This window comes from Girardinichthys multiradiatus, chromosome 2 (assembly GCF_021462225.1).
Source record: "Girardinichthys multiradiatus isolate DD_20200921_A chromosome 2, DD_fGirMul_XY1, whole genome shotgun sequence".
NCBI lineage: Eukaryota > Metazoa > Chordata > Actinopteri > Cyprinodontiformes > Goodeidae > Girardinichthys > Girardinichthys multiradiatus.
The window spans coordinates 45,816,706-45,844,217 of NC_061795.1; the positions used below are offsets into that span (position 1 = coordinate 45,816,706).

Here is a 27,512-nt window from a genome sequence, read left to right on the forward strand (position 1 = left end):
CAGGGTCGTGAAACCAACTATTGATTGGATCACTTAAATTATGGACACTTTTAGTAAAGTGCGAATGCAAACAAGTGCTAGGCTGGTTTAAATCTTATCTGTCTGACAGATTCCAGTTTGTTCATGTAAATGATAAATCATCTTTAAACTCCAGGGTTAATTGTGGAGTACCACAGGGTTCAGTACTTGGGCCAATTCTCTTTACTATATATATGCTTCCAATAGGTCAAATTATCAGGCACCATGGGATAAATTTTCACTGTTACGCTGATGATACTCAGCTTTACTTATCCATAAATCCTGATGAGCCCAACCAGTTAGATAGACTACAAGCATGTCTTGAAGATATAAAAACTTGGATGACTTTACAATTTCTGCTTCTAAATTCAGACAAGACAGAAGTTGTCATCTTTGGACCAGAGTCTTTAAAAAAGAAACTGCTTAGTCAATCACTTAACCTGGATGGAATTAAATTGACCTCCGGTGATAAAGTAAAAAACCTTGGTGTTATTTTTGACCAGGACATGTAATTTAAATCCTATATTAAACAGATTTCTAGGATTTCCTTCTTTCACCTCTGGAACATTGTCAAAATTATAAATATCCTATCCAGCAGTGACGCTGAAAAACTAGTCCATGCATTTGTTACTTCAAGGCTGGACTATTGTAATTCTTTACTATCAGGATGTCCACAAAATGCAGTTAAAAGCCTTCAGCTGATCCAAAATGCTGCAGCAAGGGTTCTGATGAAAATTAAAAAGAGAGATCATATTTCTCCTATTTTAGCTTCCCTTCATTGGCTCCCTGTTAAATCCAGAATAGAATTTAAAATTCTCCTCCTCACATATAAAGCCCTTAATGATCTAGCTCCATCATACATCAGAGATCTGATTGTTCCATATGTTCCTAACAGAGCACTTCGTTCTCAGACTGCAGGTTTACTGGTGGTTCCTAGAGTCTCTAGAAGTAGAATGGGAGGCAGATCCTTTAGTTATCAGGCTCCTCTCCTGTGGAACCAGCTCCCAGTTTTAGTTCGTGAGGCAGACACCCTGTCTACTTTTAAGGCTAGGCTTAAAACTTTCCTTTTTGATAAAGCTTACTGGCATAGTTTATCAGGGAGGGAGCCTTTCTCCCTCCCTGTTGGTTGGAGTAAAGGGGAGTCAGCTTTACCCAAAACCGGCTCAGTTATGGTTGAGGTGCAAACACACCCTCCATTTCTGCTACCTGTATGACCCCTTCTCTTTTCTAATGGTTATAATCAGTCTGACAGAGAGAGGTATCCCAATCCTTGTGGTTTTTAGTATAACAATGACCATCAGTGGGACCCTTTGTGAGGTGCCTTGAGACGACATTGTTTAACTAAAAAATCTGAACTGAAACTCTCTCTGTAGTTATGCTGCTATAGGCTTAGGCTGCTGGAGGACATAACGACCACTTTCATGCTCTTCGCTACATTCTCACACTACTCTCCAATTTTGCATTATTTGCTGTTATTTCAGCTTTTAACCTTGTTCTCTCTATTCTCTTCCTAGAAGTTACACCTGGCCTGACTCTGTGCCTGCCTGTGACACCTTTCTGGAGAGGGGAATTGTCCGAGCTTCTGCTGGCAACAGCTTAAGGCTCACCTTCTACCGATGATCCACATGGCCCTGTCTTTTAGTGTTTAACCCGTTCTCTCTCCTAGACATGTCGATTGAGTGAGTGTTTACTGTGACTAACTCTATGTGCTCTCTTTCAGACTCTAACCTTGAAAACTGGCTCAGAGTTTATCTGTTCTTTCTTTCTAGGTAAAACGACTAAAGGAGCTACATCCATCCACATTTACTTTTCCTTCCCATAGAAAGGACTCCTGGATCAGTGCTTCTGTGTTCTTTTTGTGTCTCTGCTCTGTTCTCTCTAACCCCCAGTCGGTCGTGGCAGATGGCCGCTCACGCTGAGCCTGGTTCTGCTGGAGGTTTCTTCCTGTTAAAAGGGAGTTTTTCCTCTCCACTGTCGCTACATGCATGCTCAGTATGAGGGATTGCTGCAAAGTCAACGCCAGTGACTGTCCACTGTCTCTACATGCTCATCCAGGAGGAGGGAATGCTGCAAGTCACTGACTGGAAGCAATCTGCTGGGTTTCCTTACATAGAAAAACTTTTTATCCAATTTGAATAAATAAATGAATCTGACTGCACTGTTCAAGGTTAGGATTAATTGGAATATATGTACCTGACTGTTGTGAAGTGGCTCTATATAAATAAACTGAATTGAATTGAATTGTCTCAGAACGCTCCAAGATGGAAAATCAAGAAACAAGAACTCCTGTGATGTCATAAAGACACATTTTTCCTTTTAATGTACAGGTCCTTTTAGAGTTTAAACATTTAAAATGGAACAAAACAGCAACAACATAAATTAAAAGAGGAAATTTAACTGAAAACATGGTCCTGGATTTATAACCTAAATCTCTTTGGTGTTCAGTCTTTACACTGTTTATAACAAAGTCCACATCCCATGTAAAAGGACACAAATGTCCACAGTTAAAAGAACAGTGTTCAATAGAAAAACATCACTGCTACACAAATGAAAGTTGGCACTTTACAAACATGTTTAAAAAAAATCTCTGATTTGCTGAATGAAACTATAGCTGAGACGTGTCACTGTAAATGGATACTTGGACATTCATGAACAATAAATTAGTCAACAGCACCAAAAATCCAGCTGCTTGTAGATGCTCAGATTTTCTGCTTGAAGCAGATGATTGTGCTGTTCTTGACCAGTGGGACTGATTCAAAGCTGCTGGGTGATTACCATTTAGGGTCATAAAGGCTTCCTGATAAAAATTCTGTCATAAAAATGAAATTTTTTCAGATCTGTGTGGATAGTCATTACACGTCTGCTGAAAAATCTTTAAGCTACTGAACGTTTCCTTCCAAACAGACAGACTTTCTTGTCACCTTTAATGTGGTCTTGATCAATAGCTCAGCAGGTTTTTCCTTTGGATTTTAGCTGCTTTATGCATATTTTAAGTCCAGTCTTTGCACCTGACCATGACAATATATCCTATACCACTGGAAAGCCCCCTTAAATGGTGCAAATGTTTAAGGAAAATGCTTCTGAGGGTTGAGCCACAGCGTTGAGTTGCTCCCATTAAAAACTTAATAAATAATTTTTGTTGATGTCAGACAGCTTTATTGGATTTGATGATTGAAGTTTCAAGAAACTTGTGTCATGACCGAAAGAACAAGATCCTGGATAATAGTAGCTGAAATGAACTTCCTCAACAAGGTGTCCGGGCACTCCCCTAGAGATAGGGTGAGGAGCTTGGCCATCCAGGAGGAGCTCAGAGTAGAGCCGCTGCTCCACCACATGGAGACGTGGAGTTGAGGTGGCTCTGGCATCTGCACTAGATGCCTCCTGGACGCCTCCCCAGGAAATGTTCCAGGCACGTCCCACCAGGAAGAGGCGCAGGGGATGGCCCAGTACACGCTGAAGGGACTATGTCTCTCAGTTGGCAGGGAAGGCATCAGGCTCCACCCGGAGGAGCTGGAGGAGGAGTACTAGCCTGGTAATTGGTTCTCATGCTTTTCACCAACTTGGTCACACACTGCTGTGAGATGGCACACATATTTCTCAAGCAGCATTTGTCATAAGTCAGCCAGCGTTGGTGATTCTAGCACAAACAGCTCACCAAAGATGATCCCACAAGTGATCAATGGGGTTGAAGACCGGAGAAGTTTTTTTTTATGGGAGCAACCTGCAAATGCATTTTCCTTACAAATGCAGAAAATAGACCAAATACAAATTGCTCTACTTTTTGAGCTAAGCTTTCATATACAAATCAATATTGACACAGATATCACATTCATCAAGTGACATAAAACTGACAGCTGGTTAGCTTACTTAAAAACGCTCATTTATGGAGATAAAAAGAAAGAAAAATTACAAAAAGACAAATAAAACTTCTTGACAGAGGATTATGTCCTCTTCTGAAAGACTCATAATTGATTAACTGTTTGTGGTATGTAAGCTATAATAAGCTAAGATAATATAGACCAAAGGGGTCTAAACTAAGACATGCTAAGATTGGCCAAACTAGAGGAGGCGGGGTAGGGTATAGTAAGCAAAGACAAGCTAAAGTAAACTACAGTAAGATTAGAAAAAATATAGAGACACTAAGGTAGACTAACGTAAAATAACCCGAACTAAGCTAACCTCATGATAGGTAAAGTAGACAGAGCTAAGCAATGCTAAGGCTGGCTAATTTCAGCTATGGCAGGGTAAACTAAAATAAGATAATAACGGAACTAAGCTAGGCTAATCTAAAATAAGCTAACCAAAGGAAGTGCATTTTTAAATCAATATTTCTTTGATTTTTAATCTACTTAAAATTAAAGTGTTTAAGAGTATTCTTACATATAATGCCTGGGTTTGTTTAATATTACTGCTTTTTACTAAGGTTTCAGATTGTATTGAAATAAAACCAAGATGCATAATCTCGGTTTTATAAACCAGATTATTATCATTAGCTTGTGGCTCTTTGGAAATCCCTTTTGTGAAGCTAAATTACTATTTTATAGATGTAAAACTGTGATACTTTAGATGTTTTTTCATTCAGCCAAAAAATGAAAACAAAATGTGTTTTGGTGGCAAGCTGCAGGAAACGAAAGAATCTAAAGTCCTAATTTAACACAGGTTTAGGTCTTGTATTGACTCAACACTGGTTCATTCATTGAGTTTAGGAATCTTTCTATGCCTGAATGATTCAAAGGTCAGAGTTAAGTGGCTTTACAAATGAACAAATGATCTGAAGATTGTCAGGTACAAGGACTGAACAGTAAACAATTGAAAAGCAGCAGTTTAAAGAAAACATTGTAAGACGTTAATAAATCTTGAAGAAGCATTGATTAAGACCACTGAAAAATCAATCTCTTGCCGTTTGGAAAGACAGAAATTTAAAAATAAATTTTGGATTGATCAGGATTTCCTTGAATCTGTGTTTAGATATCATACTACTATCCCTTCACATTTTTTAAAATTATCCCGAGTACAAATGTTATCTGTTTCCTCTAAATATTCAGGTTGTGCACTCACTATACTTTCAGAATTTTCTCCCTCTTTTTATTTTATGTTTTCTTGGGGCCTCTCTGCACTCTTTGCTTTTAGATTACTTTGAAAAAAGACAGTGAATCTCAGAAACAACTGATTTTTGGGGTTATGCTCGGATAACTTCATAGCAATGCTCTTCAGATTGTTTCTGCTTAACTGAAGTTCTGTTTCCACAAGTTTGAGGTTGACATTTTGAACTGGACGTACTGGAGAACTAAACCCCTTATTCTAAGATTCTTGTTGTTTCTCATTGTGGTTTCGGGCAGTTACACTAAGAGGAACTATGAGTGAAGAGGGAACAAATACAGCAGCTCTTGACCAGTGTGGTTTTATGATAGATGCTGAGAGACTGTAGACCTTTCTCCTGAACATTTCGTTCTTGCATCAAATGTTCAGACATTAGCTGTGCCATCCCTTCCTTCCTGCTATTTTAATTAAGTCATCTCTGTACTTTCTAAAATAGACTTGCACAACTCTAAGATTAACCCTCTGCAGCTTACACGTTTTCTTCTGTGTTGCACACTTTTAAAATTTTGCTTTGCGTCAGACACATCAGGTACTTTGAGGCTCCCTCTTCTAATTTAAAACAGCTGCGTAATTGATCTGAACTCTGTTTTCTCACTTCTGATTCATAGAAAGAAAAAAAAATCACAGGTCTACCGCTAACTTTTGCTCAGAGGCTAACTAGATGTCCATCTGACCACTTTATGACCTGAATCAAAACAGTGAGAAGCACCATCTCTCAGAATTCAGATTTACATCTTTGTAGCACCAGTGATAAAGATCTCAGCTCTTTGCTCTATCTTACTAGAGTCAAACTGTAGGGAAACCTAGGACGAATGTCCATCCAGTCGCCGTGGTTCAGGACTCTGCGTATGACAGATGATACTGCTCCTCCCTCTTGTTGCATCGTTTGGCTACGATCGCCAAGTACAGCACCAGCAGAATGAGCCAGTAGCATGCGTACAGTACTGTCCCTGCTATCAACAAGGCCTTCTCCGTTTCGCTGAACGGCTCTTGGGTTTCACAGTAGACGGTATACACTACACCACCGAGCAGCACCAGAGCCCAAACTGTGACTGGCACAGCACCAATGAGGTTGACAACAATTTTTCTGCGTCCAGACGTTCCCCATCCAGCTTTGTTGATAGTGAGCAAGGCAAACATTTTGGCAGGGAGCAGGCTGGACATGTAGAGCAGAGAGTAAAGTGACATGAAGATCATGACGAGACTTCCACGCAGGAAGCAGGCGTAGGTGGCCTTCACCATCCCAACCAGCTGCACCGTCAGTAAAAAGAGCAGGATGTTCCAGAGCCGCCCACGGTAGAATAGGTGGATAACCGTCGCAACCAGGAAGAAGGGGAAGAAACCAGTGACCATAGACTCGTAGGTCATCCACAGACTGTGCTTATGGAACCAGAGGGCATTGTAGAGCCATTCACGAAAGTAAGACTTGCTCCATCGGGTCTGCTGATTGAGCCAGCGCAGATACTGTGTGGGTGTCTCAGTCTGACACTGTGACCGAGCTGTGAATTTTGTCTTGTAGCCGAAGCTGAGCACCCGGTTGGTCAGGTGGCGGTCATCACCAAAGCTGCACTTGGAGCCCAGGAAGGTTTGATGGTACCAGGGCTCCAGGAAGCGCTGCAGCAAGGAGTTCCTGTACATCCCCAACGGGCCGCTGATGCACTGGACACAGCCGAAGTAGGACTGACAGGCTCGCTCGATGTTGAAGGCCATCCAGTAGCGCACGCTGCTCAGGAACGAGATCCATGAGTCATACTTGTTGAGGATCTGGAGGATGACATGGTGGAGAAAAAATGTGTTGGGAAAAAAACACAGGATTTTGAATACAACATGTTTCTAGAACAATATTGATTCCTATAAATCTAAATTCAAGTATATGGGATCTATTCTCAACCAAGATTTCAAAAACTGTGGCATTTGATTTTGAAATATATATATGTATTCGGACACCCCACCCCTAACTGGAATTTCCAGCTCCTTAAGGGATATCTCAAGGAGTTCTTAGGCCAGAAGGTTTATATAACCCTAACCCCACCAGCAATTTCTGGGTTGTTGCCAAGGTCTTCTCCTTGTAGGATGTGACCTGAAAACCAGTAAAGAGAGGTGTCCAGAAGCATCCAAATGAGATACCCAAACTACTTGAACTGACTTCTTTTTAGTGTTGAGAAACAGCGCCCCCTATCATGAGCTCTCATCTATCTCCAAGGCAAATCCCTACTGAAGAATCTTCTTTTAGTTGCTTGTATCCAGGATCTCAATATTTCAATCACGATCCATACCTCATTATCACAGATGAAGTTTGGAAGGTAGATGGATCTTCACTTTTTAGCTCAGCTCCTTCACCACCACCACCACAGATCAAAGCAACTACCTCATTACTGCAGACCAGGACCCTATCCATTCATCATGGACAGGAAGCCTGTTCGGTCATATCTTTGCAAAGTTCTCATATGTTGAATCTGATGTTTGTTTGTTTTTGTTTTTACAATTGTATAAAATTTTCAAATCTTAACTTTGTTTTTAAACGTTTACATTTTACAAGATAAAGCTGAAGCAGTTTCTTAACAAGGAACAGCTCATGTTGATGGCATTGTAATTTAGAGTTTAGTGATTTTATTTGATCATCACCTGGTGGTGAGTTGGATCCGCTGGAGGAGGAGAAAGCCAGTCAGACTTGGCAGGCCCAAGCGCATAGTGAGGGTCTGCTGGGAACGTCTGGCGGAGCCCTCTGCCAGGGAAGTATTCAACTCCCACCTCCGGGAGAGCTTCGACCAGATCCCGGGGGATGTTGGAGACATAGAGTCCGAGTGGACCATGTTCTCCGCATCTATTGTCGATGCTGCTGCCCGTAGCTGTGGCCGTAAGGTCTGCGGTGCCTGTCGCGGCGGCAATCCCAGAACCCGGTGGTGGACACCGGCAGTAAGGGATGCTGTTAAGCTGAAGAAGGAGTCCTATCGGCTGTGGTTGGCTTGTGGGACTCCTGAGGCGTCTGACGGGTACCGTGAGACCAAGCGTGCTGCGGCCCGGGCTGTGGCAGAGGCAAAAACACGGGCCTGGGAGGAGTTCGGTGAGGCCATGGAGAAGGACTACCGGTTGGCCTCGAAGCGATTCTGGCAAACCGTCCGTCGCCTCAGGAGGGGAAAGCAGTGCTTCGCCAACATTGTTTATAGTGGGGGTGGGAGACTGCTGACCTCGACTGAGGACATTATCAGGCGGTGGAAGGAGTACTTCGAGGATCTCCTCAATCCTGCCATCACGCATTCCGTGGTGGAAACAGAGGCTGGGGACTCGGGGTTGGACTCTTTCATCACCCAGGCTGAAGTCACCGAGGTGGTTAAAAAGCTCCGCGGTGGCAAGGCTTCGGGGGTGGATGAGATCCGCCCCGAGTACCTCAAGTCTCTGGATGTTGTAGGGCTGTCATGGTTGACACGTCTCTTCAACATTGCGTGGCGGTCGGGGACAGTGCCTCTGGACTGGCAGACTGGGGTGGTGGTCCCCCTTCATAAGAAGGGGGACCGGAGGGTGTGTTCCAACTACAGGGGGATCACACTCCTCAGCCTCCCTGGTAAGGCCTACGCCAGAGTATTGGAGAGGAGAGTCCGACCGATAGTCGAACCTCGGCTTCAGGAGGAGCTGTGTGGTTTTCGTCCCGGCCATGGAACACTGGACCAGCTCTATACCCTCTACAGGGTGCTCGAGGGTTCATGGGAGTTTGCCCAACCGGTTCACACGTGTTTTGTGGACCTGGAGAAGGCATTCGACTGTGTCCCTCGTGATGCCCTGTGGGGGGTGCTCCAGGAGTATGGAATTGGGGGCCCTTTATTAGGGGCCATCCGGTCTCTGTACGAGCGGAGCAGGAGTTTGGTCCGCATTGCCGGCACTAAGTCGGACCTGTTCCCAGTGCATGTTGGACTCCAACAGGGCTGCCCTTTGTCACCGGTCCTGTTCATAACTTTTATGGACAGGATTTCTAGACGCAGCCAAGGGCCGGAGGGGGTCGGGTTTGGGGACCAGTGGATTTCGTCTCTTCTTTTTGCAGATTACGTGGTCCTGCTGGCCCCCTCTAGCCAAGACCTACAGCATGCACTGTGGCGGTTCGCAGCCGAGTGTGAAGCGGCTGGGATGAGGATCAGCTCCTCCAAGTCCGAGGCCATGGTACTCGACCGGAAAAGGGTGGCTTGTCCTCTTCAGGTTGGAGGGGAGTTCCTGCCTCAAGTGGAGGAGTTTAAGTATCTCGGGGTCTTGTTCACGAGTGAGGGAAGAATGGAGCGGGAGATCGACATTGGTGCGGCTGCCACAGTAATGGAGGCGCTGTGCCGGTCCGTTGTGGTGAAGAGAGAGCTGAGCCAAAAAGCAAAGCTCTCAATTTACTGGTCGGTGTACGTTCCTACCCTCACTTATGGCCATGAACTTTGGGTTATGACCGAAAGAACGAGATCCCGGATACAAGCGGCTGAAATGAGCTTCCTCCGAAGGGTGGCCAGGCACTCCCTTAGAGATAGGGTGAGGAGCTCGGCCATCCGGGAGGGGCTTGGAGTAGAGCCGCTACTCCTCCATATCGAGAGGAGCCAGTTGAGGTGGCTCGGACATCTATACCGGATGCCTCCTGGACGCCTTCCTTGGGAGGTGTTCCAGGCACGTCCCACCGGGAGGAGGCCCAGGGGACGGCCCAGGACACGCTGGAGGGACTATGTCTCTCGGCTGGCCTGGGAACGCCTTGGGCTCCCCCTGGAGGAACTGGAGGAGGTGTCTGGGGAGAGGGACGTCTGGGCGTCTCTGTTGAGTCTGCTGCCCCCGCGACCCGGTCCCGGATAAAGCGGAAGACGACGAGTACGAGTGTTTTTATTTGTTTTGTATTTGTATTCAGTTATTGTGCAGTTTTTATTAAATATTTTAATTCTTTACAACAGGCACAGGCAGTTTTTAAGTTGGACATTGTTTTAGATAACCTTTCCTCCAGACTGAGAGCCCTCTGACCCCTGGCTACTGTGAGAAACTAATCAAAAGACATCACCACAACCCTACTCAAAAAAAATATATACATCCTTCAGGTTGACTTTCAACACAGCTTGTATATCAGCACCATACCTGAACATCCCCGCCAACTCCTCCCACCTTTGGATCTTCCTCAAGCAACTTCAGCATTTCAATAGTACAAGCTGGGTCCAGAACAGTGTCGGAGTCACACACCTGTGAAAGAAGACACAGGGTTGAATAATTCAGAAGGCCAAATTCAGGCTGCAGCTGCTGCAGAATGTGGATTGCTGATTATGCTTAAAAATCTGCAGAGAAATGAGGGACAGCAGACGGAGAACTCAGCTGGATTATTCAGTTTTCACATCACCAGGTCAGCTGTGGACAGAACCTCTGACCTGAAGCAGTATGCAGCAGCTGGCTGTTCCACACAGGCTCATTGTTGAAGTCTAATAAAGTGTTTCTGTTTTGGTTAAAACACATGAGATGGCTGCATAAGGCTTGATGATTGCTGGTGTCAGTGTAGGATCAGGTTTAGCCTAAATGTAATGCTTACAATGAGTTAATATGCTAACAAATAAACACAACAGAAATAAAAGTATTTAAATGTCCAGGCACAAGTTATTTTTTTGTTATTAAAAGTTTACCTGCTTTGGTAAACAATGGTCTCACTGAAGTTTTGAAGGACCTATAATTTATTTTCTTTGTCTTGTTTGCACAACACTTAAAGTGTATACGTTCAACAAAAATTTTAACTTTACCCAACTGATTTCATGTTTTCATACCTTTTATTGATTTTACATAATTGCAGTTCAGGTTTGATTACTTTTTTAGTTTTTACCGCAGAATATTCAGCTTAGAGTATGAAGATGTCACACACTAGATTATAAGTCTTGGATTTATAGCTATTATTATATCCACAGTTTCATCTTCACACATACAGTTTCTACACAGTAGACTTACATTTTCCGGTCAAATCAGTCCAGATTGCAGAGAGCGCACAGCTCCACTCTAGTTCACTCACATTATACAGGTCCTTCTCAAAAAATTAGCATATTGTGATAAAGTTCATTATTTTCCATAATGTCATGATGAAAATTTAACATTCATATATTTGAGATTCATTGCACACTAACTGAAATATTTCAGGTCTTTTATTGTCTTAATACGGATGATTTTGGCATAGAGCTCATGAAAACCCAAAATTCCTATCTCACAAAATTAGCATATTTCATCCGACCAATAAAAGAAAATGTTTTTAATACAAAAAATATCAACCTTCAAATAATCATGTACAGTTATGCACTCAATACTTGGTCGGGAATCCTTTTGCAGAAATGACTGCTTCAATGCGGCGTGGCATGGAGGCAATCAGCCTGTGGCACTGCTGAGGTCTTATGGAGGCCCAGGATGCTTCGATAGCGGCCTTTAGCTCATCCAGAGTGTTGGGTCTTGAGTCTCTCAACGTTCTCTTCACAATATCCCACAGATTCTCTATGGGGTTCAGGTCAGGAGAGTTGGCAGGCCAATTGAGCACAGTGATACCATGGTCAGTAAACCATTTACCAGTGGTTTTGGCACTGTGAGCAGGTGCCAGGTCGTGCTGAAAAATGAAATCTTCATCTCCATAAAGCTTTTCAGCAGATGGAAGCATGAAGTGCTCCAAAATCTCTGATAGCTGATAGCTAGCTGCATTGACCCTGCCCTTGATAAAACACAGTGGACCAACACCAGCAGCTGACACGGCACCCCAGACCATCACTGACTGTGGGTACTTGACACTGGACTTCTGGCATTTTGGCATTTCCTTCTCCCCAGTCTTCCTCCAGACTCTGGCACCTTGATTTCCGAATGACATGCAGAATTAGCTTTTCCGAAAAAAGTACTTTGGACCACTGAGCAACAGTCCAGTGCTGCTTCTATGTAGCCCAGCTCAGGCGCTTCTGCTGCTGTTTCTGGTTCAAAAGTGGCTTGACCTGGGGAATGCGGCACCTGTAGCCCATTTTCTGCACCCGCCTGTGCACGATGGCTCTGGATGTTTCTACTCCAGACTCAGTCCACTGCTTCCGCAGGTCCCCCAAGGTCTGGAATCGGCCCTTCTCCACAATCTTCTTCAGGGTCCGGTCACCTCTTCTCGTTGTGCAGCGTTTTCTGCCACACTTTTTCCTTCCCACAGACTTCCCACTGAGGTGCCTTGATACAGCACTCTGGGAACAGCCTATTTGTTCAGAAATTTCTTTCTGTGTCTTACCCTCTTGCTTGAGGGTGTCAATAGTGGCCTTCTGGGCAGCAGTCAGGTCGGCAGTCTTACCCATGATTGGGGTTTTGAGTGATGAACCAGGCTGGGAGTTTTAAAGGCCTCAGGAATCTTTTGCAGGTGTTTAGAGTTAACTCGTTGATTCAGATGATTAGGTTCATAGCTCGTTTAGAGACCCTTTTAATGATATGCTAATTTTGTGAGATAGGAATTTTGGGTTTTCATGAGCCGTATGCCAAAATCATCCGTATTAAGACAATAAAAGACCTGAAATATTTCAGTTAGTGTGCAATAAATCTAAAATATATGAATGTTAAATTTTCATCATGACATTATGGAAAATAATGAACTTTATCACAATATGCTAATATTTTGAGAAGGACCTGTATTTCATGTGCTGATTTTTGTCTTTTAAAACTGGAACTGAAGGGTCTCTTTAACCTGCCATATCTTCTTCATAAAACACTGTAAAAACATCAAGATTCACCTGTGTGGACATCAGAAGCTTCTGACACTCACTGTTAAAAAATGCCCAAATATGACTTATACTCTTCATACAGTGACTGTTTGTTTGAGATGTAAATTCTTGTAGTTGTCCATTAAGAGTGTTGTGATATTTGTTCTTGCCAAACGGGCATGAGAGGGTCTCTTCAACCTGTCATATTTTCTACATAAAACCCTGGAAACACATAAAAAGGAGGAATAGAAGGAAGAATTTATTTGATACAGCTTATAGTTTTCATACAGTCACTGTTTGTTTGAGGCTTAATTTGTGCCTGTTTGATGAAGAGGTTGGTACTGTTCTCATGCTCCCCAGGAAAGGCGGGAATCTCTATAGCAACTAGTGGTTCAGCATCTTTGGTCCTTTTGTTACTCGGCATCTTCTGCCTTATATTAATCCATCATCAGGTACGTTTTAACTAGATGGCTGAGCCGAATAATGTTGAGGTAGTGTTAGATTCTTAGGCAGTAGTGGAATTTCGCATCTTTCAAATGTTATTCTGAACATTTATTGTGTTTTATCTATTTTGACAAGACATAAGGATGTGAGGATCCTCCTTTCAACCTTAAACATAGTAACTGTCTTTGAGCTGTTGCCGTACAATGGTGCTAAATGAACTGATTATAGTTTATACCACTTATCCTGCACTTCCTAGAACTACATTTTTTATCCGCTTAGGCTCAACAATTCATTGCTTCTCTGAGGCAAACTGGAGTTTTAGCAACCATTTTTATCAAAACAATAGAAAATCACATTCTAAACCCTTTCCATATGCATAGCTGGGGAAGAAGAGGGTAAGGTTACTTCGTCTGTAGCCCCGACATTTCTTATATATCAAATATTGAAGAATTTAGAAAGAGTTTGTAAAAGAAATGAAAACGTAGGAAAAGCTTTACTAAAACAGACAATTTGTAATCTGAAGTAAATGGATGCAGAAATGGATATTAACAAATTAGTGAATTACTGCCATGCAAATCTTTCATTTGTGATTGTACATATTTTCTTTCCTAATTATAAAAACAGTACAACAAAATTTTATGACACCTTGACAAACTTAAGATGTTTTTCTGCACAGTGTAAGTCTTACCTGAACATAATCCACGCTGTCGCCCAGAGCTTTGAAGGCAGTGTACATCACCTCCCTTTTCCCTCCCCACTCCTGCATGATGCAGGAGAAGCGACAGCCCCTAACCAGCCGAGCCACCCGGGCCGCTTCCTCCATGTGCACTGCGCTCCTCCTCCCGCCCCCAACACCTCCTCCTTTGCCACCATCGCTGTGAAAGTTCCCCTTCCACACCATGCTGCCGGCCTGCTCAGCCCCACCCATCACCTCTTGGAAAATGTCCATCATGTAGCGGTCCTCAGGGCGGTTCCCATCCACCACCAGTACTACCTTCAGGCCTGGGAAGGAGATCCTCCTGACACTGCGCAGGCATTTCCTCAGATAATCCGGGTCTTCCTGATACGCTGCGATACAGAGGGCCACAGAGCGGCGGAGGTACTGAGGCCGGGCTGGGGTCCTCATCCGCCGATGCTCCAAGAAGGCGAAGAGGCTCTGGAGTAAAAGGTGGAGGGAGAGGAAGGCACCGTAGAGTCCAAAGGAGAGGTGGTGCTGCTCAGTGTGGATGAACTGGTAACCTTCACAGCAGAAACCAAACATGAGCATCACATTTACTTCTCATGGACATGTTAAAGTGAGAGTGTGAGAGAAGACAACCTGTGACGTAGGCCAATAGGATGGTGAAGAGGACCACCGCAGCAAACAGGGTGGTGACCACGATGTTCAGCGCATTCCTGCAGCGCGAGGGCATCTGGTGGGGTCCAAGAAGTAGACAGAGTGGGACCCCAACGAGCAGCGGGGAGTCGAGTCATGGACCACATAAAGGAACAAGGGGACAACAAAAAAAAGTTCAGTTTATTTGTACAGTGCAAAGGTCTTTGGACAAAACTAAACTGGTTAAACAGTAAAAACTGCAACCTAGTCTCAGCTCAGAGACAGCCACTGCAAAGAGACCAACCTTGCTGCCTTAGTCAAGTGCTGCAGATCAGATGCATTGATTAACTGATCACTGTCAGTGTGAGAACCTCTATGAAAGCTGATCTTCTGGCAGTTAGCTGTTCTGAAGCATGGATGTTTATTTTAACACAGCGTCAAGATGTAAAGACATCAGCAATGACCTCAGAGAAGCACCTGTTTCCTACCCATCAATCAATCCAAAAAAGGTCTGAAGTCCACATTTTCACAGAGGGAAAGAGTATTAATAGGAAAAAATTTAATCTACTGCTAATCTTCCCAGGAGTAGAAGTCCAAGGAGATTCACAACATCAAGCGTGCAATGCTCAGAGAAATGACTACCCACCCCCCAAAAAAACTCCATGTCTCAGTTAGCATGCTAAATACTAAAACTTAATGAATGTGTATGGCTTGAAAAAAAAAACATGGCAACCCTTAACTAAGTTTGCAAAGTTGCAAAGGACTTTTTTGGTACCTGAACACATGGCAGTCTGTAAGTCGACCATGAACTCCTCTGTATGTCCAAGTATTCTTGAGTCAAATAGGAGGTCATCTGTCCAACAGCCAAAACCTGGCCCAAACTGGGTCATAAACAGGACAACGATCCCAAAGACACTTCTAATAACCCTGGAAACTTGACATTGAGGATAACCGTGGTCCTTCTCAACTGTGGTCCTGTTTATTAATGCTGGACTTCTTCATCCAGCATTTGTGGCTTCAAAGGAAAGCACAGCGTGGCAACTTAAACAAACAGTACTCCTCTGCTTCAAATGTTAAAAGCACTTAATTCTCTTTGTGTCTTTATTTAACTTCAAATGTTTAACATACATGAGGCAGCCGAGGCACTGCAAGCAGATATTTTATATAATTTCCATTTTGAAGACGCTAGAGGAACACGAATATGTTTTTCCGACTCATGTCGACAGAAAAGCTCGTCTCTGGACAGAGAGAGCTTGTTAATCCTACGTTAGCTGACTGAAGCATCATTTCCTGAGCTTTCATGAACCACTGGTATCAGACACTAACATCACAGATGAACTCAGAGCCCCGACTCCTGCTGTTGTTACTACGACCAATCCCCTCCTCCCAGTCTGCCCCCTCTCTGGGTTAATAGCTCTAATTAAAGGCCAGACGGGGTTTTAGCCGGAGCTCAGTCCCGGTTGAAACAGGAACAATTCTGCCCTTTCATTCATGAAATTACCTCCAGCCCCCACCTGGCCACTCACATTCAGCTCAGTGGGACAGAAAGGTTTATCGCCCAATCTGAGTGGTCGTACTGATTTACAAGCTGGCAGACTTCCAGGATGATCTGGGATATCTGCGGTTTCTGACAAAAAAGGTTGATTTTACCAACAGAAGCTTTGGATCACAAAGGAGACATTTCTCCATATTTACCCTCATGTTTCATCACAGGCATTTAGAGGCAGGTTAATCAGATATCAGAACTTTTTCTCTAAATGATCAATTCTCATTTTAGCATGTTTTAGCTTTACTGAGAATGTTCTGTTTTTCCCAGATGAAGGAAACAAACTTTTGTCTAAAATATGAAATTGGGCCAAATCTCTCTAACCCAACCCAACTTAACTTGAATGTGGAGCCAGGACATTTTTCATTCTCTCCTGCATTGTTTTTTTTCTGACAAAATGTTAATTATTTCATCCACAGATACACCTGAAACCTGATTTTCAAATGCCTATTGTAATACAACCTTTTATATCACTGTGTCATTAAATCAGACCAAACTGTCCCTGTTATTAGTCATTTAGTATTTCCAAAATGATTTCTATGTACTAAATACCAGAATAATGAGATAATTGTTTTGTTACTCATTATTACATTTAGAAGTGTACATGCACCAAGATTACTATGTTTTTAAACAATTTGGGAACGTCCAGATGATGACGACGTGCTTTTTAAAAACTTCTATGTTAATTAACATTTGAGTTAAATAGAGACATACCTGTGAATATGTCTTAAGGAAACACCTCAAACACATTGCTTCATGTGTATCATCATGGGAAAATACAAAGAAATCAGCCAATATATATCAGGAAGACGTTTATGAACCTCCACAAATAGGGTTCATCCTTTGGTTCCACTTTTTAGATGCTTGAAGGTGCCGTGTCTATCTGTTCAAACAATTATACACAAGTACAAATAGCATAGACAGGTTCTGTGATAGAAAGGAGACAGGTTCTGTATCCCAGAGATGAACGTTTCGCCACGGACAAAAGTCTGAGACCTTGTGAAGATGCTGGCTAAAGCTAGTAAGGGATTGTCTTCTAAAGTGAAACGAGTCCTGTACCAACATGAGTTGAAAGGCCACTCAGCGAGGAAGACGCCAGTATTCCACAGGCAAAACAAACAGCCAGGTTATAGTTTGCAAATGCACTCAGAGATAAAGACCTTCATTTTTGGAGACATACTGTAGTCTGAAGTGTTTGGCCAAGGATGAATCATGCAAACCTCAGAACATCATCTCAACTGTAACTATATGGAGTTGGTAGCATAATGTTGTATGGGTATTTTGCTGCAGGAGGGACTGGTGCAGTTCTCAAAATAAATGGAATCATGAGGAAAGAACATCATGTGAAAACATTGAAGTAAAATCTCAAGACACCAACCAGGAAGTTAAAGCTTGGACACACAGAAATGGGTCCTCCAAGTGGACCATGACCCTAAGCATACCACCAAATTAATTACCAAGTGGTTTAAAGACAACAACGTCAACGTTTTGGAGTGGCATTGACTAAGCCCTGATCTTAGTCCCACAGATAATTAGTGGAGAGCTGAAGAGAAGTGTGTGAGGAAGGCAGCCTACAAACCGGCCCCAGTTACACCAGTTCTGCCAGAAGGAATGGAAGCACAGTTCCAGCAAACTATTATGAGAAGCTTGTAAAGGGATATGAAAAATGTTTGACCCAGTTCATAAAAAGGCTATTCTACTAAACACCGGGGAAATTAATGTAAACTCCTGAACTTGAAGGTAAAACTATGTCAAAACCTTTGGCATCCTAACTGACCTACAGCGGGTTGAAGATGATATATTGTCAGACAGTAAGAAAAACACTGACTTCAACTTTACATGACTGTCAATAACTTTAATTTATTTTCCAAACCACAGTTTACAGGTCCTTCTCAAAATATTAGCATATTGTGATAAAGTTCATTATTTTCCATAATGTCATGATGAAAATTTAACATTCATATATTTTAGATTTATTGCACACTAACTGAAATATTTCAGGTCTTTTATTGTCTTAATACGGATGATTTTGGCATACAGCTCATGAAAACCCAAAATTCCTATCTCACAAAATTAGCATATCATTAAAAGGGTCTCTAAATGAGCTATGAACCTAATCATCTGAATCAACGAGTTAACTCTAAACACCTGCAAAAGATTCCTGAGGCCTTTAAAACTCCCAGCCTGGTTCATCACTCAAAACCCCAATCATGGGTAAGACTGCCGACCTGACTGCTGTCCAGAAGGCCACTATTGACACCTTCAAGCAAGAGGGTAAGACACAGAAAGACATTTCTGAACGAATAGGCTGTTCCCAGAGTGCTGTATCAAGGCACCTCAGTGGGAAGTCTGTGGGAAGGAAAAAGTGTGGCAGAAAACGCTGCACAACGAGAAGAGGTGACCGGACCCTGAAGAAGATTGTGGAGAAGGGCCGATTCCAGACCTTGGGGGACCTGCGGAAGCAGTGGACTTAGTCTGGAGTAGAAACATCCAGAGCCATCGTGCACAGGCGGGTGCAGAAAATGGGCTACAGGTGCCGCATTCCCCAGGTCAAGCCACTTTTGAACCAGAAACAGCAGCAGAAGCGCCTGAGCTGGGCTACATAGAAGCAGCACTGGACTGTTGCTCAGTGGTCCAAAGTACTTTTTTCGGAAAAGCTAATTCTGCATGTCATTCGGAAATCAAGGTGCCAGAGTCTGGAGGAAGACTGGGGAGAAGGAAATGCCAAAATGCCAGAAGTCCAGTGTCAAGTACCCACAGTCAGTGATGGTCTGGGGTGCCGTGTCAGCTGCTGGTGTTGGTCCACTGTGTTTTATCAAGGGCAGGGTCAATGCAGCTAGCTATCAGGAGATTTTGGAGCACTTCATGCTTCCATCTGCTGAAAAGCTTTATGGAGATGAAGATTTCATTTTTCAGCACGACCTGGCACCTGCTCACAGTGCCAAAACCACTGGTAAATGGTTTACTGACCATGGTATCACTGTGCTCAATTGGCCTGCCAACTCTCCTGACCTGAACCCCGTAGAGAATCTGTGGGATATTGTGAAGAGAACGTTGAGAGACTCAAGACCCAACACTCTGGATGAGCTAAAGGCCGCTATCGAAGCATCCTGGGCCTCCATAAGACCTCAGCAGTGCCACAGGCTGATTGCCTCCATGCCACGCCGCATTGAAGCAGTCATTTCTGCCAAAGGATTCCCGACCAAGTATTGAGTGCATAACTGTACATGATTATTTGAAGGTTGACGTTTTTTGTATTAAAAACACTTTTCTTTTATTGGTCAGATGAAATATGCTAATTTTGTGAGATAGGAATTGTGGGTTTTCATGAGCTGTATGCCAAAATCATCCGTATTAAGACAATAAAAGACCTGAAATATTTCAGTTTGTGTGCAATGAATCTAAAATATATGAATGTTAAATTTTCATCATGACATTATGGAAAATAATGAACTTTATCACAATATGCTAATATTTTGAGAAGGACCTGTATATAGCAGGTTGCTGTGCCTTTTAAGATATTCCTTTGGCACCAGTGGCCGCCATTTTAATTTTTTTGACAGCAGGCAGACAAGAAAGAGGGGCAGGGCAGAGAGAGGGGGAGACACCCAGCAAACGTCGCTGGGTCTGGGACTCGAACCCGGGACGGCCACCCCGAGGACTGCAGCCCCCGCACACGGTCGTGCGCTCAACCCCCACAGCACCAGCGCTGCGCCCGCTGTGCCTTTTATATCCCTCTTTTTTATCACAGTATCTTAAACTACTATGTGTCTATATATACTTAATATATACTACAGTGTTTCAGTTTGCTACTCCTTCCACAGCATTCAAAAATGTATCTATGCAATGAAATAGTGAAACTCTTCTTCTGAAGAGTTGGTTTAAACATCATTTTGAAAGTCAATGTTAAACCTCTTTCTGGTTTTTTCCTATCGGGTTTTCTTAGGAACGTAAAAATTTACTTCTCTTATCCCTCTCACTTAATTATCAGTTTAAAAATTGCTAATAAGACATAAGGCAAATTATGAAATAATGCAGCGTCTACGGAAGCAGTCATTATGGATTCATATAAGAAGGATGAAAAATAAAAGCAACGGACTCAGAAATTAAGCTGAGGAAGATGCTGAAAAATGGTTGCCATGGTAATTCCTTCCTCTTCGAGGGAACAGGAACAGAATGACACTTTTCAAATTTGCTTCAAACAAACAGTTACTGCATGAAAACTTCCAGTCATGTCAAAATGATTCTTCAAGCCCAAGTGTCAGAACCTTCTTGTGACCACACATGCAAATATTCATCTTTCTATAGTGTTATATGTGGGAAATTTGAAAGGTTAAAGAGAACCTTCAGTTCCAGATTTGAAAAATAATGGGAGTGAATGAGAGTTTGGGTGTGCACTCTCTGCACTCTGGGCTGATTCGACAGAAAGAAAACCACATTTTGACGAATAAACTGTACATGTGGAGATCAAACTGTGTGACATCATCACCCCTTAAGCTGAGCATTCTGGGGTAAAATCTGGAAAAAATAAATCTAACTTAAACTGTAATGGTGTAAAAACTGTAAAAGGGATCAAAATCCTGGTTCAGTCAGATAAAGTCCAACTTTCTGTGAGCTGTTTAAACTTTGAGCGGTGTTTCTGCTTAAAGGATGACTGAGCTATGTAGCTCCAAACAGGGCTGGGCTTTCTTACTGCTCTCTACAAAATCTAACATACATAAAATCTAACGAACATAAAAATGTGGCAGAAACTGAATATTAATGGGTAAAATGTAATAAACGTGCTTTAGTTCTCCCTTAAATTCATGATAAACATTGAAACTTGGAAAATTTATATTTCTGTATGTTCAGCAGCTATCAGTCAAAACTGAATTGTAAAGTAGCAATACAGTGGATATCAGATATAAAATAACTGTCCCTTCACCTTTAAATTTCTGTAATATATCAAGACACTGATGTGAGGTGAGATCACAGTTTTATGTGTGTGATTTAATGGAGAGGACACAAATTAGTCAGACTGGATTTTCTTACTTATTCCCTTTAAAACTGCAGAATGATACAGTTTCTTCGGGGAATCGCTGATGTTCTACTGGGATTTCTGTTTGGAGTTTTGGGTCACAGGCCAAGTCACAGGGAGACAGAACATGGATGGTTTGATTAGAAGACTGCTGGCAGGCCAGGAGCTGAGATTAGGAAGGGAGCTGGGAATCAGACAAAAAAGATAAAGAGATCCAGGTAGAATTAAACCTAAATAAACTGGCAACGCCGCAAAGCTCCAACCCAGTTTCCTGTGATGAACGCACAGAGTTTTAACTGTTATCTCAACAATAAAAATGAGCAAAATCCCAATATTCTTCCAGATTTATAACCTGTGTTTCTTTCTAAAGCAGCAAACTGAGGGAACCAAAATCCTACAACTTCTTTCTACTTGAAATCAAACCTAATAAGGTGAAACATTATTAGTACTGTGAAAGAGGGAAAGTTTAGTGGAAGCAAACATAGCATCACCTTTGTAGAGATCAATAAAAATCTTGCAGTCTTCTGTATCAAATCAAATCCTCAGACAAATGGTCACATTTCTGAAAGACATTTTGACCAAAAAACTACTTCTCTACTTCCAATTCCAGGCGAGCCTTGCTTGCATGATAATGACTTTGAAAGATATTTTTTAAAGCTTCAAATAAGCCGACAGGTAAATTAATCCAGATCAGATCCCAGACCAGGAGACGCTGCGTGAGGAGGATTCATGTTCCTGGAGCCTGCTAGGGAGCGTGTTGGGAGCTCAGGTGGAGAAGGTGTTTCTGAACTTCCACAAACGAAGGAGGAGGAGGAAAGGGGTTATTATCTGGAGGTGGGTGGGGAGGAGCAAAGGTAGAAAGGATGATGTGGGGGAAATATAAACCTACAGGAATGCTATCAGCCAGCAGGAAGAGATGTGATGGAGATGTTTGTAATCAGATTCAGTTTCACTGTGCAAAGTGTTCATCTATCCTACAAGCTCAGCTAAAAGAGATTAAACTTTGAGAAGACGTCAGGCAACGTGTTAATTCCTTCTGCAAGAACCAACCTGGATGTGTGATGATTACCTCCATTCATCAGCCCCCGCCTCCTTGATTCATTGGCAGATGTGAGCCAGTAAATCTTTACTAAGATGAGTAAAATTCAGATCCGAGCAAGTCTGCAAACACAATACTGCTTGATGTGAAGAAATATGATAAACTGAAGTGAGGTAAAGCATAATAAAAGTTGCCACCAGAGGGCATCTAATCAGAGCACCCTGAAGAAAAATGTCCTCTGCTGTGGACCTAAACAATTATAGCTCAAACGATGTTTGAACAAAATGTTGGAGGCTGTTAGATGATTAAAAGCAAAAAGTGAGCATTGTGTTACTTTTATTTCAAGTGGAGTCCTACTGTCACAGAGAAGACTTATTCAGTGTTTTTAAATAGCATTCATTCACAGGAAATGTCATCTTGAAGGCACTTTGCAGAAATATGCAATCAAATACAATCCAATTATATTAACTGATTCAGATTGTTCAATCCTAGTTATTATACACTGCAGTTAAAGTCTGTTTATAATGGACAAAGGTTGATTATCTAAGGAAACCCAAATGATTGCATCGAGTCATTGACAGGCGAAATCTTGGGCAAGCATGTGGCAACAGTGGGGAGGAACGACTCAAATGAGGATGCTTAGAATTTTAAGCTTTGTCAATCCATACTTACTCCTGATTTACCACAGTCTGGAGTTTGAAGGAGTAAATGAAGCTGGAGCAACCAATAAATTAATGGACAGTGACACAATAACTTTGTTCATTTTAATTGTAATAAAGCCAGTAGTGTAAAAACAAAATAACGCAATAATGTTTTTTGAGCCAGTAACATAATAACACTTTGCCAATATTGTAAAAAGGAATTTTGTTACTTGCAGATGAACACTTAAAGATTTTCATGCTGTTTTAAACATTTGTTATAATATGTTAAATATGTTGAGTGGTGCAAAAGACGAATGTTTTTCTCATGGAGGAAGTTTGTGCTGCAATGAGGGCCTTCATTGGCTGTGTCTTCATGGACCGTCAGTTGAATCCTCCAGCAGTGCAGGGGAAGTTTTTGAAGAGGCTGCCACTTGGATTGTTGTACGCACTTGGTCATCTTTAATTGTTTTTACAATTCAAAGGCATTTGTACAACCTGGTTATTTTCCACCAACATGAAATGTGAACCCCTACCACTTCTACAGGATTTAACAGATAGAAGAGCAGCCAGGTGCTGCTGATCATCGTCAGGTTGAACATCTCTTTAAATGCAGGAGTTTTATTAGTTTGCTGCACTGAAGCAGATAGGTGTGTTTTAACACAATGCCAAGATGGAAAAACATCAACACCTCCCTCAGAGAAGCAATTTATGCTCATCAAACTGGGAATGGTTACAAGGCCATTTCCAAACTGGCTGGAGTCCATCATTCTACAGGGAGAACGTTTATTCACAAGTAGAAAACATTTATGACAACCGCTAATATTCCAAAGAGCGGACATCCAATCAAATTCACCCCAAAGTCAGAGTGTGGCTTACTCAAACAAATGACAAAAACCCAAGAGCTCCATCTCAGATTTTACAGGTCTCAGTTAGCAGGTTAAAGGTTAAAGTTCAAGAGAGGAAAATTAGAAAAAGACTGAACAAGTATGAATGTTTGGAAGAGCTGAAAGAGAACCAGCTTCTTCTCTCTAAGGAGAATACAGTAGCATGACTTAGGTTTGCAAACACAGGTGAGACCAAAGAACAATGTTTGGCCATAATGCACAGAACCATGATTGGAGAACACCAAAACCAGCATATCAGAAGATGCACTCAGAAAATGATTGCTGATAGTAATTACTGTTAAAGGAGAAGGCTTAGTTTTTCCACACAAAGCTTTTTTATTTTATGCTTTTTTGTTATTTAATGCAATGATAGCGTGAGATGTGTTGCATGTTTTTGTATCTTTGAGGTTAGATTTCAATCATTTTCAGAGGGTCAGTTTATTTTTTTATGTCCTGATACATAAATTCTTAAAATGTAAAGAGGGTATACCTTCTTCTTCCCAAGAGTGCATGCTCACAGACAGAGGCTGGGTAGTAATGTGTGTTCGGCTGATTTCCTGACATAGGTAGGACTGAAAACAGCTTATTAAAGCACATATTACCACTTTTTTTCAGGCAGGAGAGACAAAAAGGGATTTCTGAATTAAAATACATCATAGATGGCATGGCATGGAAAATAAGGCCTCATTCAGCAAAGAACTAACAGAGTTTAAACATACCTTCAGATAAATCCTCCTATGAGCTCTGGAGCAAATGAAGGCACTATTCATTTCTAAGAGTAATATATTTATTTTTTTCCATCTAAATCAGGAAGCATATATTCTCCCCAACTGTCTGTGGGAAGGCTGAACATTTGGTGTAAATGTGCCACCGGGTCCTGTACTGCTGAGGCCACAGAAACCCAAACAGGCGGCTGGTTTTTCTCTGGATGATTTCAGCAGTCACAGCCTGCCTCCTCACAAACAGTTACTGTTGTAACAAAGCAGCTCAGGCGACTGAGTGATGGTAAAACATGCACCGACACACTGAGCACAGCAGGATGCATCGTCTTTATTCCAGGTTATTTGGGAATTCTCCCACAGAATAAAACTGGAAAAATCTCCTTTCTGCATCACTCTGCAAACATGAACCTCCCAGACCTGAACACTGTCCTGCACTGTGGCTGAGCTGTTACTTATTCCAGTTTTTCCTCAAACTTTCCATGCAGTTTGTGTCTCTGAATACGTTCATTCATTCGGTCTTTGCATCAACCTGCCAGATGTCAAACCTAATCTGGTTTAATCAAAGATGTCTAATCACAGTTTTATTTCCCTTAATTAAGCTCATCTCTCTGTCTCATTAAAGAAGCACTTACCTTCCTGATCCAGTGAACCCTCTGTGTTCGTCTCCCACCCAGATCTCCGTCCGTCCAGCCAGGACGTCCAGCCTTCTCAGCACAGCGCTTTCCTTGTTCTGCCCCCCTTCCTCCTCCAGCTCACACTAAATCTTTATTCCAGCTTGCTCGCTTAATTCAGGAGATCCCACATCCAAAAATACAGCTGGCAGCTCAGACCACCACCCTCCTCCCTGCCTGGGGGCCGGGCTCCTCCACCCCCTCCTCCCTCTATCTTCCAGGACTGGTCCCGTCCCAGGGCATGAAGCTCTTCCACCCCCCAGTTGGGACTGGTCTGAGCTGTGCAGCCAGCAGATGATGCTGCTGCAGTTTTCGGCCTGCAGTTAGTCAGGACTCTGCTGCCCTCCATCTCCTGATCCCAATCATGATCCTTGAAGGTGAAGTCTGAGGGTCAAAGTGATGGACTCAGTCCTCTCTCTCAGGCCTGATTAATTCTTTTTTCTGTAGGTTTCCTGCAGGTTTCCTTCAGCTCTTCTGTCCTCTCTGCTCTGCTGGAGAAACAGCTTCTCTCTGCATCCCCAGTTTGCAGCAACAGCAGCCTAAATCCTTGTCCTCCTCTCTCCTCTGTCACTCCATCCCTTCTGGCCCACTGCCGCCGACTCCTCCACACCTCCTTCGACACACCCCCTCCCTTCGCAGGACGCCCCAACCTGCTCACTCTCTCTCTGCAATGCAGCCAGCAGCTTCCACCAAGTTGGGGAGACTGTTTTGAGCGGAGCCCCCTCTCCTTCCCACCTCCTTGGCTGGCTCAAAGCATCCTTTATGGCTTTATTTATCTTCCCTCCACCTTCTCCTCCTCTCCTCCCTCTGAGGCTGAGATGCTGACGACCTGCATGTTGGACAAACTGCAGCAACTCTGAGAATCAATACTGTTCAAGCTACTCAATTACATTTCATTCAGGTCAAGTAACAGACTGCAGATAAACAGATAAGGTGATCTCAGTAATGAGGCTCTCCCACATTCTTCACATGAGGAATAATTTAACCATAATAAAGAACTGGTCTAAAAGTAGTGATATAATTGTTTTTATGAGGCACATTTTATAAAAAATAACTAGTCCAAGTGTTTCACAAAATAATAAGCTCCAAATGATGAATGTAAAACATAATGTTCATTATAATCCATGCAGGTGAGGCTGAAAAACAGTTATTAAAATGTTCTGCAATATTTGCAGCTGTGGGATTCTGTAAAAGATAGAAATCTGGATTCTCCAGGAACTTCCAGGTAACTTTCCTAGAACTTATGGGGAACTTTGTGATAACCTACTGGTTACCTTTCTAAAACAATTAGAATTCACAGCTCTGTAAAATAAATGGTAATTTTAGGAAGAGGGCTGTAATATTATGCAATTTGTAATCTGGTGCTTTCAGGGTGCTTTCCAGATACTCATAGGGTACTTTACTGTAATTTACTGAGTCTTAGGGATCAAAGGGTAAGTATAGCGTACTTTCTGGAACTGTTACTTTCGTGGACTAATGGGCTACTTACAACATATGTACTATCTGGAACATAGAGGTTACTTTTCCACAAATGTAGGGTTACTTACAATGTACTTTCTAGAACTGGAGTTACTCAAATTACTTTCCTAAAAGTCGGAGATTGCTCTCCTGGAAACTAGAGGTTGCTTACAGGGTCCACTCTGAAACTTTGAAGTTACTTTTTTGTTCGCCCAGAAAGTACTAGAACTAAATGCACTTGCAGGGTACTTTCTCAATCTTAGAACATCCTCTTCGTGACCTCAGGGGTTAAACATAGAGGGAGCTTTCTAGGGAAGTAGCTCCGGAGATATAGGAGAAAGTTCCATGTACTTTTGGCTACTTTTCAGGAACATAGGATACTGTCTGGAACTTTGAAGGTACAATTGTGGAACACTAAGGTCACTTTCAGTGTACATTCTAGAACTCATAGGGTACTTTAACCTAAACGTTATTGACATGGTACTTTCAGAAAAAAAACCCCACCTAGCAGGCTACTTTCTTGGAATGTAAAAGGGTACTTTTGAGGACCAGGCTGTAATATGACATTGTAAATTTGGTTCCATCACGGTACTTACCTGTAATAAAATAGGTCTTTCCTACAACTTAGAGGTTGCTTTCACAGGTAACTCTCCTGAACCATAACGGCTAATACCTGGAACTGAATTGTACGGAGGTCATTTGTGACCTGCTGCTTTCAATGTACATCAACTTACACAGTGCTCCCCAGAACTAAAAGGGTACTTCCCGGTTAATTTTCTGAAACTTAAAGGGTACTTACAGAGTACACTCTGGAACTTATGGATTACTTTTCTTGAATCTACTGGTTTCTTTGAGCCACTGGGCTACATTATGTGATGTGCAACATTTCCAGTTATGATGGTATCTTGATGATAGTTCATTTTGTGGAACCTACCTATAAATACAATGGAAGTTCCAGGAAAGTAACAGGAA

The 27,512-nt window shown here is 42.4% G+C and overlaps 1 protein-coding gene across 1 annotated transcript; it reads right to left on the bottom strand.

Moving 5' to 3' along the window:
• Positions 1-2,322: 2,322 nt before the first annotated feature.
• Positions 2,323-25,628, bottom strand: has3 (hyaluronan synthase 3). The gene is made up of 5 exons (XM_047384907.1): positions 25,044-25,628; positions 14,566-14,659; positions 13,936-14,486; positions 10,204-10,305; positions 2,323-6,882 (listed from the first exon to the last, which is right to left on the bottom strand). Exons 2-5 carry the CDS (start codon positions 14,657-14,659, stop codon positions 5,953-5,955), a joined length of 1,677 nt encoding a protein of 558 aa, XP_047240863.1. The 5' UTR covers positions 25,044-25,628; the 3' UTR covers positions 2,323-5,952.
• Between the last annotated feature and the right edge of the window lie 1,884 nt (positions 25,629-27,512).